Below are 13,758 nucleotides of genomic sequence, written 5' to 3'. Positions count from 1 at the left end.
CGCTTATTGGAGGGTGGTTACTGGATTTAGCTGGCATGGGCTCCTTTTCGTCCGTGCTCTCTGGTTAAATCCAGTGCCATCGCGCTTCTTGTGAGTCTCAGTGAGAGAAATCGAAGGGGACAGGCAGGACCAAAGCTGAGGCGAATCCAGTAGCATGCCGATGGGTCTCCAGGTGCGAGCTCTTAAAGTGACGGGAGGATGTGACGGGAGGGACAGGAGGGAGGGGGTAAACGCAGCGCCTTAGAAATATTGAAGACAAAATTGGACCCCGAATAAATGATTTACTGGGAGGCATGTCATTTCCTTGCATTTTATTTTTTTATAAATTTATTTATTTATTTTTGGCTGCATTGGGTCTTAGTTGCTGCGCGCAAGCTTTCTATAGTTGTAGAGGGTGGGGGGCTACTCTTCCTTGCAGAGCGCGGGCTCTAGGTGCGTGGGCTTCAGTAGCTGTGGCGCACGGGCTTAGCTGCTCCAGGGCATGTGGGATCTTCCCGGACCAGGGCTCAAACCCATGTCTCCTGTATTGGCAGGTGGATTCTTAACCACTGTGCCACCAGGGAAGCCCCTTGCCTTTTATTTTGTAGTTCTCTGATGCAGAGATAATGTAGAAGCTATTGGTGTGGTTGACTGTTAGGTATGTGACCTCAGAGGAGCTTGAATGAGAATGTAATACCAAGATAAGTCGACTTTCAATTCAACTGACTCTTTCCTGCAAGATCCTTTGCCGCAATGGGGGAATTAAGAAGGGAATAAGGTAAGAAGGTCCTCAGGGTTTGGGGGTAAGCGCACGGTCTAGTTTGGACTCATCAATAGCAGTGCTAGGAGGGGCAGGAGAGAGGGCCAATGAAATGGTTTTGGTTGGGGTGTGGGGCATCCTGGATAGCTTTCAGGGTGAGAAGATCTTAGAACGATGTCTTCGTTAAGCTCTTTATGTTTACAGTATAAGATTTAAGTTTTCATAGAGGAAACAAAATGGGGCCAAGGTAGGACATAGTTTTTATTTTGTATCTTTGAAGAGGTCCTTAGTATATATTAAGTGGCATCTTTCCTGCTTAACTGTGGAGGCCTATTTTAGGAAACAGAAATGTTCCTAACTTTTTTGTTTCTATCTCCAGCTGGCAAGAATGAGTCAAACGTTTCCAAGCAAGATTGTTTTTTTCCCCTTTTTGTTTACTTTATCCAGACTCTAGCCAAAAAGATTCATCTCAAGGTATTACTTATTCACGATTGCTTTCCATTATAATATGCTTATATCTTATTTGAATGAAATTAACATAGCTTTTGCTTATGTAGTTTTGTTAAAAATCACAAGGTCTAAGGATAGTACATGAATGGGGGAAATTGGTTCATGGGGGATGTACTTGGCTGTAAGATGTGCAAAGGGTAGGACCTGGATTTAAATCACTGTCAGCTGGTTAGACTATTAGAAGCTTTTCTAGCACTCAACCAATTAAGACCTGAATAAGGGTAAATAGAAATAAATAAGTTTTCAATTAAAAATTGGTTGCCTTATTTTTTTTGGCAAGAGTTTTATTGAGATATAATGCATATGCCATACAATTAACCCATTTAAAGTGCACAATTCGATGGGTCTTAGTGTATCATGAGTTGTGCCCCCATCACCACAATCAATTTTAGAACATTTTCATCACCCCAAAAAGAGACTCCCTTTTCATTAGCAGTCACTGCTTACATTTTCCCTCCCCCAGTCCCTGGAAACCACTAATCTTCGTCTGTGTAGATTTGCCTATTCTGGATATTTCATATAAATGGAATCAGAAATTAGTCTTTTGTGACTGGCTTCTTTCACTTGGAATATTTTTAAGGTTTATTTATGTTGTAGTACCAGTACTTCATTTCTTTTTATTGCCAAAAAATATACCATTATATGAATATATACCACATTTTATGTGTCCATTCAGGTTGTTTTCCTTTGGGGGCTGTTACAAATAATGCTGCCATGAACAGTAGTGTACGAGTTTGTGTCGGGGCATGTGTTTTCATTCCTCTTGAGTATATGCCTAAGGGCGGAATTGCTGGGTCATATGCTAACTCATGTTTAACTTTTTGAGGAAATGCCAGACTTTTTCCAAAGTGGCTGCCATTTTACATTCCCACGAGCAATGGGCGAGGGTTCCAGTTTCTCCACATTCTCATGGGTGTGAAGTGGTATCATTGTGGCGGTTGCCCTTTTTTAAGGACTCAAAGTTTGTAAGAAACTTGCTAGAGGATGCTCCTTGAGTGCAGAGACAATGTCTAAGGTGAATTTGTGTTTTCAATCCCTGGCGCGCAAATAGATACATGTGTTTCTGCTGCATTGTTTCCTGATAATATGGCTCGCACATTATTCTGACAATATTCTTCTAATTATTAATTACAGATGAATTACAGAAAGCTGCTATGTTGCAGAACTGATTTACTTAAATGTAGACCAGCTAAATGAAAATAACCCACTTACTTTACAGAAGCCACAAGGGGTCGCTGCTCTTGGTATTTTTAGTGTACTTTTGGATAGGGAAGTATGCAGTCCCTTATAAATGGAATCATTGATTTTTGAGTTGTATTTATGTATTTTTACATTTGCTTATAAGTTTTACATGCTTTTTGTTGCTATTTTTTATTGTTTTACTGGTAACATTGAAGTTCTCAATTTAATCATTTGATTACATCTTTGCTTCCTTTGATAACTTCATATCCAATGATTAAACTTTTTTACTGCTGTTCACATAATGAACTGTTGTGATTACTGCATATGTAAATGAGGATATGTCAGCTGTATTAAAGATGTTATTTGTCAAAAGCATTGACCAGTGCAGAAAATAATTTAAAATAAAATATCTCTTTTCAGGAATTATATTCTTGGAGATGTTGGGAAAAGATTCCTGGGTCTTGGAAGATAATTACTAGAAATATGCAGGGGAGGTAGTATATCTTTCTTTTTTTAATGTATTAAGTATTCCTGGAACGAAAGCAGTGAATTGGAAGGGGAGGATTGTCCAAGTAAAAAATGGATTTATAAAGCCTTGAGTGAAATCTAATTTTCTGTTTTATGGTATAGAATCTCATTAATTGGTTACTTGGGGGAAAAATAGTAACAGCTAATGCTTATTGAGTGGTTACATGTAAGACATTGTACTAAGTGTCTTATACACACAGTTTTTTGTTTTTGTTTTAAACACTTATTTCTCTCAACAACCCTATGAAAGTAAATAGACTTTTTGCCTTCTAGGATTGGTATCATTCTTATTGAATACCTACCTTTTTGTCAGATTTTTAGCTAGTTTTACATTTATTTGTCATCTTGATATAATAAAATGTATTTCTAGTGACTGACATATTCTTGCTGAATTTTTCATCCTTTTAATTCTCTGGGGTTTTTTCTGCTTCAGAAAGCCTTGGGGTCTTGAAATTATTGGTGATTAAATATAAAGACAGTTCTGAACCTGATCCTTTCTCAAGAATTTTAGACCTTTTCAGCTAATTTATAAGTTGTGCGTTTTAGTTTTTGGATATGGATTGTGACCTTCTGTGTTAGTTGTTTATTGCTGTGTAACAAATTACTCAATATTTGGCAGTTTAAAACAACAAACACTTGCGGAACATTGGGGAGAGGAGGTAGAACAGAGACAGCAGTCTCCAAACTGTCTCAGTTGGCAAGCCTGTGTTCCCTGATGGCTATTGGCTAAAGGCTTCAGTTCTTCACCATGTGAACCTCTCCATGGGCTGCCTGAGTGTCTTTACCGCATGATAGCTGGCTTTCGGACACTCATCCAAGAGAGAAAAGCCAAGATAGAAGGTTGTCTTTCAATATTCTTGAAAGTGACAAAACACCAACAGGACCCTATCCTGTTGGTCCTGGTATGGTATAGATGGACACTATACAAAGGTGTGACTGCCAAGAGGTGTAGGATCATTGAAGACCATCTTGGAGGTTGACTGCCACACTTTAGTTAAATACTTTTTAAAAAAAACTGTTTCAGTTTATTAAATCAAGAGATTTAATATTTGACCCTCAAGTCAGATGAAGTATGAGAGCATATGATCCAAATGAGTGCTCTCTTTGCTATGGTGCATGGTTTCTTTCTCGCCTATGTATATATAAACTACTTAAGTGGTGCTACATTCATTTTGGAAAATATCTAAGGAGTTTATAAGAAAGTTCAGGGCTTCCCTGGTGGCGCAGTGGTTGCGAGTCTGCCTGCCGATGCAGGGGACACGGGTTCGTGCCCCGGTCCGCGAAGATCCCACGTGCCGCAGAGCAGCTAGGCCCGTGAGCCATGGCCTCTGAGCCTGCGTGTCCGGAGCCAAAGAAGAAAAGAAAGTTCAGTTTATAGTCAGGATCTTCTGCCTTGATTAAATATTGTTTTTCTCAGACCCATTTCCCCTCTCCCAATTCCTCCTAGGTGGAGGCGGTTAGAGAAGCTGGTGACACTAGACTATAGATAGAAATTGTGTGTCCCCTTCCTCTATTATTTTGCTTGGGGTTCAGATTGACTTGGAGGAGTTGACATTTCTGTTTAGAGTTTTTCAAGGAATGTAGTCCAGTTACTTATAGGCAATTACACAAATATTTGACATAGGATGGAGTAAAGATACAAATATGCAGCAGCAGACTTAGAGCAGTTTGCCCTTTTCCCCCAAAGCTTGATTTTTATCCAATAGGGTGAGTATACTTTCTTTTCTTTCTGATACTTTCTCCCCCACCATGGGCTCTGTCCCTCTTAATGAGCAAAACAGACCTTGTCAAGAAGTCAGAATGTTCCAAATTGGCAGAATTCTAATTAGTTCCTGAGATATGTAATCTTTTGAGTCTTTTCCCATTATTACTGCTTAAAAGTTCTTTGTTAACAGAGACGACTTTCCCCCTTTTCCTTTAAAGCTTTGGTGCTTCTGATCATTGGAAACCTTGTCTGATAACAAAAACATTACATATAAAGCAAGGCATAACCAGTTTGGAAATGTATTAAGGTATAGTTACCCTTCCCATATCAGGCTTGATCTTGAGAAGACGACACCTCCAAGTTAGCATAAGGTAACCTGTGCAAAGTAGTAAATGATATGCTTGAAATTATCTTTGTTACGGGTTTTTTCCAATCATAGTAAAATTGGAGGTCTTATCTGTTCCATGTGAGAGAATTTAAAACAATAGAAATGTGCATTTATTACGTATTTTTTTAAAAGGAGCTAAGCAATAAAAACTTTAAGGCTAGAGCTTAAGTTGAAAATAAGAAGAAAGTATAAATGTCCAATGATTAAACTTTTCCACTGCTGTTCACATCATGATTTGTTGTGATTAATGTATGTGGATGAGGACATAATGAAAAAAAATCATGCGGCTTATAGATAAAATGTGGTTTTTGTACATTGACTTGCCTATAAATGTTTTTCATTTTAGGAATAAAATTGAAGGGTGTTTTTCTTAGAGAACACCATTTGTCCGATTTATCAGGAATTCGAAGATTTATATAAGGTAAGAGGTTTATAAACTTTTCAGTTTTGACAAAAGAAGACAAAAAATCAAATCTGAGCAAAAAATTGGATATTGTATTCATTATATATTGAGCATAATGTGGATATCATATTCAATTACAATTTTTCCTTATTTTTTCAGCTTTCAAAGATAACAAATACTATTTCAAAAATAATATAATTTTCCAAATCAATAGATTTGATACAGCATAGGCAGTTGGGTGGGTGGGGGGTAGGACTTTTAACCTTGACAGTCATCTTTTCTTAAAAATAATACAATTCTTTCAGGCCCTGAATTAGAGATCATATGTTCTGGGATTTAAATTTGCTGAATTATTGGATATTCTGTACATAATTGTTTGGTGTGCCAGTGGATGACCATCCTATAACTTTAGCTTTCTTCAAGAATAGCAGATAGGCCAGTGGTCAGAAGCTAAGAATCTCAAATCTAATACCAGATTAATCTGTCATTAATCAGGCGTGTAATCTTGGGTGTTTTTCAAATTGGAGGAATATAAAGCGGGAAAATTTTTGTGAATACTCAATGTTGATTTAAGTTAATTTTCTATTTCTTAAAGTTGATATAAACTTTGTTTATTGCCCTTAATGAAAAGATTTACAAAATAAATGCATTTGAAAACAAAATTTAAACATTAACGGGGTGGATGCTACTGTTTTGCAGAAGTAAACATAGTACTGGCTGCTATCCAGTAAATTTTGTGCCTTGGGCCTTGTGATGATTGTAAAGTTTTACAATCTGGACAGCAGTATGGTTGTCCAGAACTATACTCTTTTGCAGACCTAAAGATTATTGAAATGAGGGAAGGGGGCCTAAATTCACAAAAGGATGTCTTTGGACTGTCTGCAAATCCTTATTTGAAGAATTCTATATTATATTACTTCCAAACATTCTTCTAGCTCCAATGAGTAATTCAGAGTCTTGGAATTAACATTCTTTTGAGAAAAACTGAAGTTTTTATTTGATCTAGGATTTGGCTTGGCTAGTAGTTAACTAAATTGGGTTAAAAGTTGACTGTTTTGTTAACTACCAATAGTTTTTCTTTTTAGATACAGGTAGTCCTTACTTTGCACCATTTCACCATGCGTGAATATCAGTTTTCACAATGTAGTTAAACAACACCTGTCCCACAACAACACAGCTGAACTTTTAGTTGTCACAGTATTAACTGAATTATTGCATAAACTTTGCTACTGGCTCTTTATTGCAAAATCATTATGCAAAGAAAAGATGTGCATCATGAACAGTAACAGTTACATCACTTCTTTCAAAGTCTTGGTGATTGGTCACTGAACATCTATTAGTTACAGATAGTAAAGCATATAGTTGTGTTGCCTCCTTGTCTCCTAGGGATAAACCCATGTGAGATTTTGCAAAAATAGAAAATCAGAAGAGGGAATTGGTCAACAAATATGACAGAATAGCAAAGAAATGAAAAGTGATAATACTGGAAGTGAAATTAGATGTGGTTAGATTTGAAAATGGCCACAGCAAAGCAAAGATAGGATGAGACCTAGGCCTACATAAAGCTACAGTACAAGCCACATTTTAAAAGTCTGATGAATACAAAAACAATGTAAAGTTGCTTCAACATCTTTTCGTTTAAATTGTACTAGGAACAGAAAGCCGCTGATGGTTGAAATGGAGCATTTACTTCTTTGGATTGAGGACTGTAATCAAAAACAAATCCCAGTCAGTTTGGCATTGAAGTTAGTTGCTGCATTGAAGGAAAATGGTAATTACAAGGACATCTATTTACTGCCAGTGAAGGCTGGTTTCATTGTTTCAGAAGTCAACATGAATTGATTAATGTTAAGCTACCTGGTGAAGCTACAAGCTCAGATAAGGATGCTACTGTGAAATTTGCACTCAAGATTCCAAGAATTACAGGCAGTCCTTGCTTTGCACAGTAGTGAGAGGCTGTACTATGCAAAAAACTGCAGGATTTAGATGGGATGTAAATGGAGTTAGAAGATAAAGATGATCCTGGGAATGTTGACACTGGTGCCATTCCTAGATACGCAGGAGGCAGAACGTAGTGAAGGCAAATATAAAGTTTTACGTGAGTAAAGCAGTTGTAAAGGATGAACGTGTCTCAGAAGTCATGCTGTTGAAAAACTTCACATTGAAGGAACTTTCAGAGATGTTTCATGACATTGACGGCACAAAGTATAAAATTTTGGAAGCTGATTCAAACTTAGAAAGGAGTATGACAGTTTGCCACGGCAGAGATAAGATGCACACTCCATGTTATAAGTCATATAATGTGAAGAAAGCAAGCACTTTTCAAACTACTTGATACATTTTTTATAAAGAAATAAAACATTATAATTTTCAGTGTTTCTAGTGGTTTGTTTTGGGGTTTTGTTTGTTTGGGGGGGTTGTTCGGTTTTGGGGTTTGGGGTTTTTTTTTGTTTTTTAGCTGCGCTGCATGGCTTGTTGGACCTCAGTTCCCCTACCAGGGATTCAATCTGAGCTCCAGCAGTGAAAGCGCCAAGTCCTAACCACTGACTGGACCGCCAGGGAATTCCCAAAGTTTCTAGTGTTTTAAATATTAATTTTACTATGTTACATTTATAACCAACACCAAGAGGGTTTTTAATGTTTTGGCAAATTTTAAGGTTACAGAATAATCATAGATTGTTAATCCCATAGAGTAAGACTTTGCAGAGTTTCAGCTTGCATAGTCAAAGCCAGAACCGCCTGCATTTAAAACAAGCTAAGGAGTCTTTGTATTCAACCAGATATAAATACATCAAGTTGAGAAACCACTATATTTTAGCCTTATAACCATATATATTATAATTGACATTTTTCACATTGTCTTTGTATGCTACTACATCAAGTCTTTGAAATAAAAATTTATAATACTAAATGTCTCATTTGGACTTTGAGCATTAATCCATTTGTAGGTAAAATCCTGTCTAATAGAATAGGGGTTGGCAAACTTTACTGTAAAGGGCCATATAGTAAATATTTTAGGCTTTGCGGGCCATATAGTCTCTAGCAAATACTCGTTTGCCCTTGTAGCACCAAAAACAGCCATAGACAATAACAAACCATTTAGCATGGCTCTGTTCTAATAAAACTTTGTGGATACAAAAATTTGAATTTCATGTAATTTTCTCATGAAACATTTTTCTTTTGCAATTCTTATCTCACAAGGGTCTACAAAAAGGGGGTTCCGGGGTGGAGAGGTTTGCAGTTTGATTTATGCAATAGGGACATGTAATTGAACTGTACGATTGTATACCGAAGAATGTGACCACTGCTTGCGTCATTGAGTTTTGAGAAAGTTGTTCTTATGAATACTTTTCCATACCATTGCACACTTACAGGTAGTGGGGTGGGGGATCTTTGGGGAATGGGGCAGTAGGAAATTCAACGTTTCTTTTCACTTGACTCAAATGATGGTCCCACTTTTAAGTCAGGGATTTTTACTGACACCTTTTTAGGTAAACTAGTCCTTGCAGCGGTAAGTAAAAATGGAAGTCTTTTTAGAATTCTAGAAATTAGCAACTCTATCCTAAGACTCTTGAGCAGGTCTACTTCAGCCCTACATAAATAAATTTGCTTTTTAAACGGAACCAGAAGTATAAAATGCTAAAAGGGTGTTGGAAGGAGTACAGTGAGTACAAATGTGCCTACTGTCTTAAATAAGAGTGTTTGCTATATTTTGCTTTGTGTGTTCAAAAAAGAGATACTACTTCCAGTGAAGGTGTTTAGAAAAGACCCTTGACTGGTGTAATGGGAAGAGAACTATACAGGTTCTGTACTTTAGCAAGTGATTTTCCTCTGGCTTTATTTGCTCGCTGTGAAATAATTCCTCCGTAAACTAGAAACAACATCCAGGCAACGCACTAATTAGATGCCAGGCTCTGGTGAAACTAGTATAGTTTGTGCCTGAAGGCAAATGCTAACAGATCTCAAATAGTACCGCAGGATACTAACTGGAATACCTTATTTACCCCAGTATGCCTCTTTAGAGTAACAAATCAAGTACGTCCACAACAGCCTTTGGGTATAAACAGATCCGTTTGGTTTTAAAGAAGTCTCAGTAAGCAATGCCGTAGAACCAAGTAAGCAATTTTAAGAGCCCAGTCACAGTTACAGTTGTTGCAATAAGGCCCTTGCAGCCCGATTTTCGGTGGCTGCTCGCGTTGGCAGTGTCGCGGGGGCTGCTGGCGTTTCACAGGACCAGGGCTACGTGGCGTTCCTGCGGGCCGGGGCCCTTCTTCCGCTAGGCAGCTACGCCCAGCAGGATTTTTCTTTTTCGCGTCGTCCTGGCCGCCACCGCACGCCACCTCCGAGAACCGATCCTTAACCTCACGGGGGCGCGCGCGGCGCGGGAGCGAGCCCCCTCCACCATCGCTTCCGGAAGTGCCGTGGCCGGCCGCGCGCCGGGGCGGGCGGGGCAAGGCGTCGCTCCCGGAAGCGTCGGACAGCCGGCTGGGCGGGGTTGCGGCTGCCACGTTGGAGCGGAACGTGGAGGTGGCCCTGGGCAGGAGGAGGGGCGGCAGCGAATGCTGGGAGAGTCCGACGAGCGCGGCGCTACTGTAGGAAGGAACTGGTCGCCGGGGGTCCCCGCCAGGTGTGTCCGCCTGTCCCCTTCTTTCCTCTTAGAGGGCCCTGGCCCTTCAGGGAGAGCCTGGGCCAACGCTGGTATCCCGGCCTCGGTCTCCGCTGGTCGCCGCCAGCCTGCGGCCCGGCCTCTGGTGGAGGCGCGCCCGGGTCTTCGTTTCGGGCCCGGCGGGTCAACGCCTGGCGTCACGGCTGCTTTGGAAATCGCCCGGTCCGCATCCGCCGACGTTTCCACTGCTGAGCAGAGGCGCCCCTGAGACTTGCGACAGGGTGTCCTGCCGGCGCCCGTAGCTGGCGTCTGAGGTTAGGAGACCTTCAGATCCTTGTGCACAAAGAGGTGCGGTCCCCAAGGGCGAGGGAAGGAAACAAACCTCAGGATTACTTTGGTTGACTTTAGTTTAGCTGGGATTTTTTGTTGCTATTTGAACTGTTGCCAGATTTAAAGGTTCGTAGGTTTTAACTATAGGCTGTTGTCATTTAACCAGGATTGGATTATTTTAAGGGCAGTAGTCGCCGGTCGCAGCCTATACCTCGAAGGAAGTATCATTGAGTGTCGTATGTTTTTGCTAATAAGTTACTATTATACGAGGTTAAATTACGGGGTTAATACTGCCTGGGCTTACGAGCATTATAAACTTTTCCGTGAGCGCAAGGAACTAATTTTACCTAGGTCATTCTGAAGTTGCATTGATGGTGACAAATCCTTCCTCCTAAACTGTCTTTCTAACCACAGAAAACTGGAATTTGATTGTCTTTCTGGGCAACTGTAACTCTATTTAATCAATAATTATGAGCCTCGTCCTTGTTTCATGCTGTCTTAAGTTTTCAGTACATAACGATTGTTCTAGAGTTGGCTAAAGATTACTTACCTTTTCTTAGTGGTTCTTCTGTGCTCCTGGTTTCTCATTGTCCCTTAATTACAGCTCTGGGAAAGTTTCGTAGACTCTAAGAACTTTTGGATAAGTTGAACTGTTTTTGTTGTTGTGAATTTCTGTTACACACATCTAAGTTTACTTAGGAAATGTGAGATTTTGAGTGGATTTACAATTATATTCCTTAATTGTATATAAGTAAGTTCTTTTCTGAAACTAATAGCATAAGAACGGAAAGAAATTTTTGTAGACTGTAAAGAGCAATGATTCTCAACCTTTTGGGATTCCACTCTTAAGGATCTGATGAAACCATTGGATCATCTTCCTTAAAAAATGCACATATACACACGGATAGGATTTTCTGTATATTTTCATGAGGTTTACAAATCCCAAATTAAAGATTCTTGTAAGTTGATATTATTAAATTGATTTTTCAATTGTCTTTAGAAGTGTTGTCATTCTTAAATAAGTTAATTTCAGCTCAGAAAGTTTTATTAAGACTGCAGATAAGTGTGACTCCATTTAGTTCACCAATGCACAGTTGCTTCTTTGATTTGGTTTTTGTTGAGTGAGATGAGCCTAGAACATCAATAACATTAAACAAATTCTCCAGAACAAATGTGCCCACCCATAATGAGGTATTTTGCCCACACAAGATGGATTTTTACTAAAGACAGTGGCAGCTAGGGATTGTATTCCTGGTTTGGGAGTCAGAGTTTCCAGTTCTGTTACCTCTTGCACTCTTTACTTTCTGGTTTAGGTCAGCTCTATATGTAGCTTTGTAAGGTTGGTATTTTTTTAGAGAATAGTACTGTTGGGTTTTAGTGTTGCTTCACAAAATTAGCGTTTAGAAAATGCAGAAAGAAAAGTTTTCACTTAACTGCACACAATTGCTGTGGAGACAAACTTGATGAATAAATGTTTTCTGGATCATATATTTTCTTCAGTAGATGTATTCTTTTGAAGATTCACTGGGGTAAACATTTTAAATTGTGACTTTTGTATTAGCTGTCATTTACAAGCATTGATTGACCAGGTGCCAGGGACTGTTCTCTGTGAATTCTCACAACAAACCTATGGCGTACTTTTATTACAGTTATTTTACCAAATGGTTAGCCATGACACACATAGATAAAGTTACATGCTTAAAGTCAGAGCTAGGACATGGTGAAGCTGGGATTTAAACCAAGGATGTCGGCTCTAGTCTCCATACATTCAACTGCTGTGCTATAGATGTTGTCTTAAGGGGGTATATGTAAACAAACCATTGTCCTCACAATTTTCCTTTAATATTTTCACAACTATGTTCTGTGTAAAATAGTCTTGAATGAAACAAATCTACATAGCATGAATTCTAATCACATACAATATTGAAAAAAATTACACAAAGTTTTAAAAGCAAGTCTCACTTGGGACTTGCTTTAAGTGAGACTTTAAAGCAAGTCTCACTTTAATCTAAGACTTTAGATTATAAATCTCACTTTAATCTAAGACTTCTTTCTTCATATTTTCAAGAAAACTAGTTACAACTAAATGGTCATTTTTAAGAGGAAATACACATGTATCTAGATGAAGCTGTATTTCCATAGTATTCTTAATAGTTTTGAGAATGATATGTAGTTTATGGTATTCTTGTCTAATTAGATTCAGACCGCTTAATGTAGTTCTAGGCTATTTGTAGTAGAGTGATTTGATGTTTTTTTAAACAACGGTATTTAAGCCTTATGTTCATTACAGGTTCATAAGTGGAACTGCTTCTGGTGGAACATTGAGTACTAAGGCCAAGAAATAGACTTTATAAATGCTTTGAATTCCTACTTAACCATTTTATGTTCTTGTGAATTTGTCTCTCTCTCTCTCTCAGTAAATGTTACACATTAACTAAGTGTTCATGAATTCAGTAGCCCTTGTTGTATCTTTACTCCTAAAGATACTGTAATTATATTCAATTTGGTTTTTAAAAAACTTTATATATATGTAGCTATTTTGTTTTCACTTTTAGAAATTATTCTAAAGGCACTTTAGTACTTTCCCCTATTTTTTAAATAAGTTAAGTTTTAAACAGTGAAGAATTTAAAAATTAAATATTTTACTTGAAATTGGTCTTTCTAGCTCATCAGTCTTTTTGTATTCCCATAAATACAGACATTCAAAATCAATCAAGCAAAACTGCGTATCTCAGTCTGTGCTAAGCAATTTTGAGTCCAAAAAGGGTAAAAGCTGTAACGCTTAATTGAAAAAATGACAGTATTTGTCGATTTGGTGAGACAAGATGACATATAAAACAGTTGGTAAAACAGGCAATGGGAAAATATGTACTAATAGAATGTTAAAAAGTTTTATTAAAATAAATAAGACACTTTATTGTAAGATGCTTGAAGTGTGGTACAGACTAATGTAAAGAGTTAAGAGACTATTTAGATCAGTGTGGATTGGACCAGTAGGGCAGATTTCATGAAGGACCTGGGATTTGAACTTATTATTAAAGACAATTGGCTGAGAAGAAAAAGAGGGCATTTCATATAAAGAAAATAGGCCTCTTTTTCACTTCTTAGAAAATTGGGATTTTTTTTCCTTTTTTTCTTCACAATAATCTTAGGAAACCAGATGTGCAGTTTTCTTGATTAATCTCATGATAGTAATAATCTTTAAAGTAGTTAGCATATTAAAACACATTTTAGGGCTTCCCCGGTGGCACAGTGGTTGAGAGTCTGCCTGCTGATGCAGGGCACACGGGTTCGTGCCCCGGTCCGGGAAGATCCTACATGCCGCGGAGCGGCTGGGCCTGTGAGCCATGGCTGCTGAGCCTGCGCG

At 38.5% G+C, this 13,758-nt stretch overlaps 1 protein-coding gene across 38 annotated transcripts in view; it reads left to right on the top strand.

The window, feature by feature from the left end:
- The first annotated feature begins 1 nt into the window (after nt 1).
- The window catches only part of SEC31A (SEC31 homolog A, COPII coat complex component), a 74,375-nt gene continuing 60,618 nt past the window's right edge, over nt 2-13,758 (top strand). For 8 of the 38 annotated variants that reach the window (XM_032632535.1, XM_032632518.1, XM_032632514.1 and 5 more), the window contains exon 1: nt 9,927-10,082. In XM_032632535.1, coding sequence (XP_032488426.1) covers nt 10,015-10,082 — 68 coding nt within the window. In that variant the 5' untranslated portion in view covers nt 9,927-10,014. Of the gene's footprint in view, nt 173-587; nt 758-1,118; nt 1,214-2,851; nt 2,926-5,398; nt 5,474-9,926; nt 10,410-13,758 lie in introns of those variants that run through there. The other 30 variants (XM_032632541.1, XM_032632537.1, XM_032632529.1 and 27 more) reach the window with 17 other exon arrangements.

The sequence above is a fragment of the Phocoena sinus genome, chromosome 5, assembly GCF_008692025.1.
Source record: "Phocoena sinus isolate mPhoSin1 chromosome 5, mPhoSin1.pri, whole genome shotgun sequence".
Taxonomy (NCBI): Eukaryota; Metazoa; Chordata; class Mammalia; order Artiodactyla; family Phocoenidae; genus Phocoena; species Phocoena sinus.
Note: the sequence above shows the minus strand (reverse complement) of the source record. Positions and strands in the feature narration are given on the sequence as shown.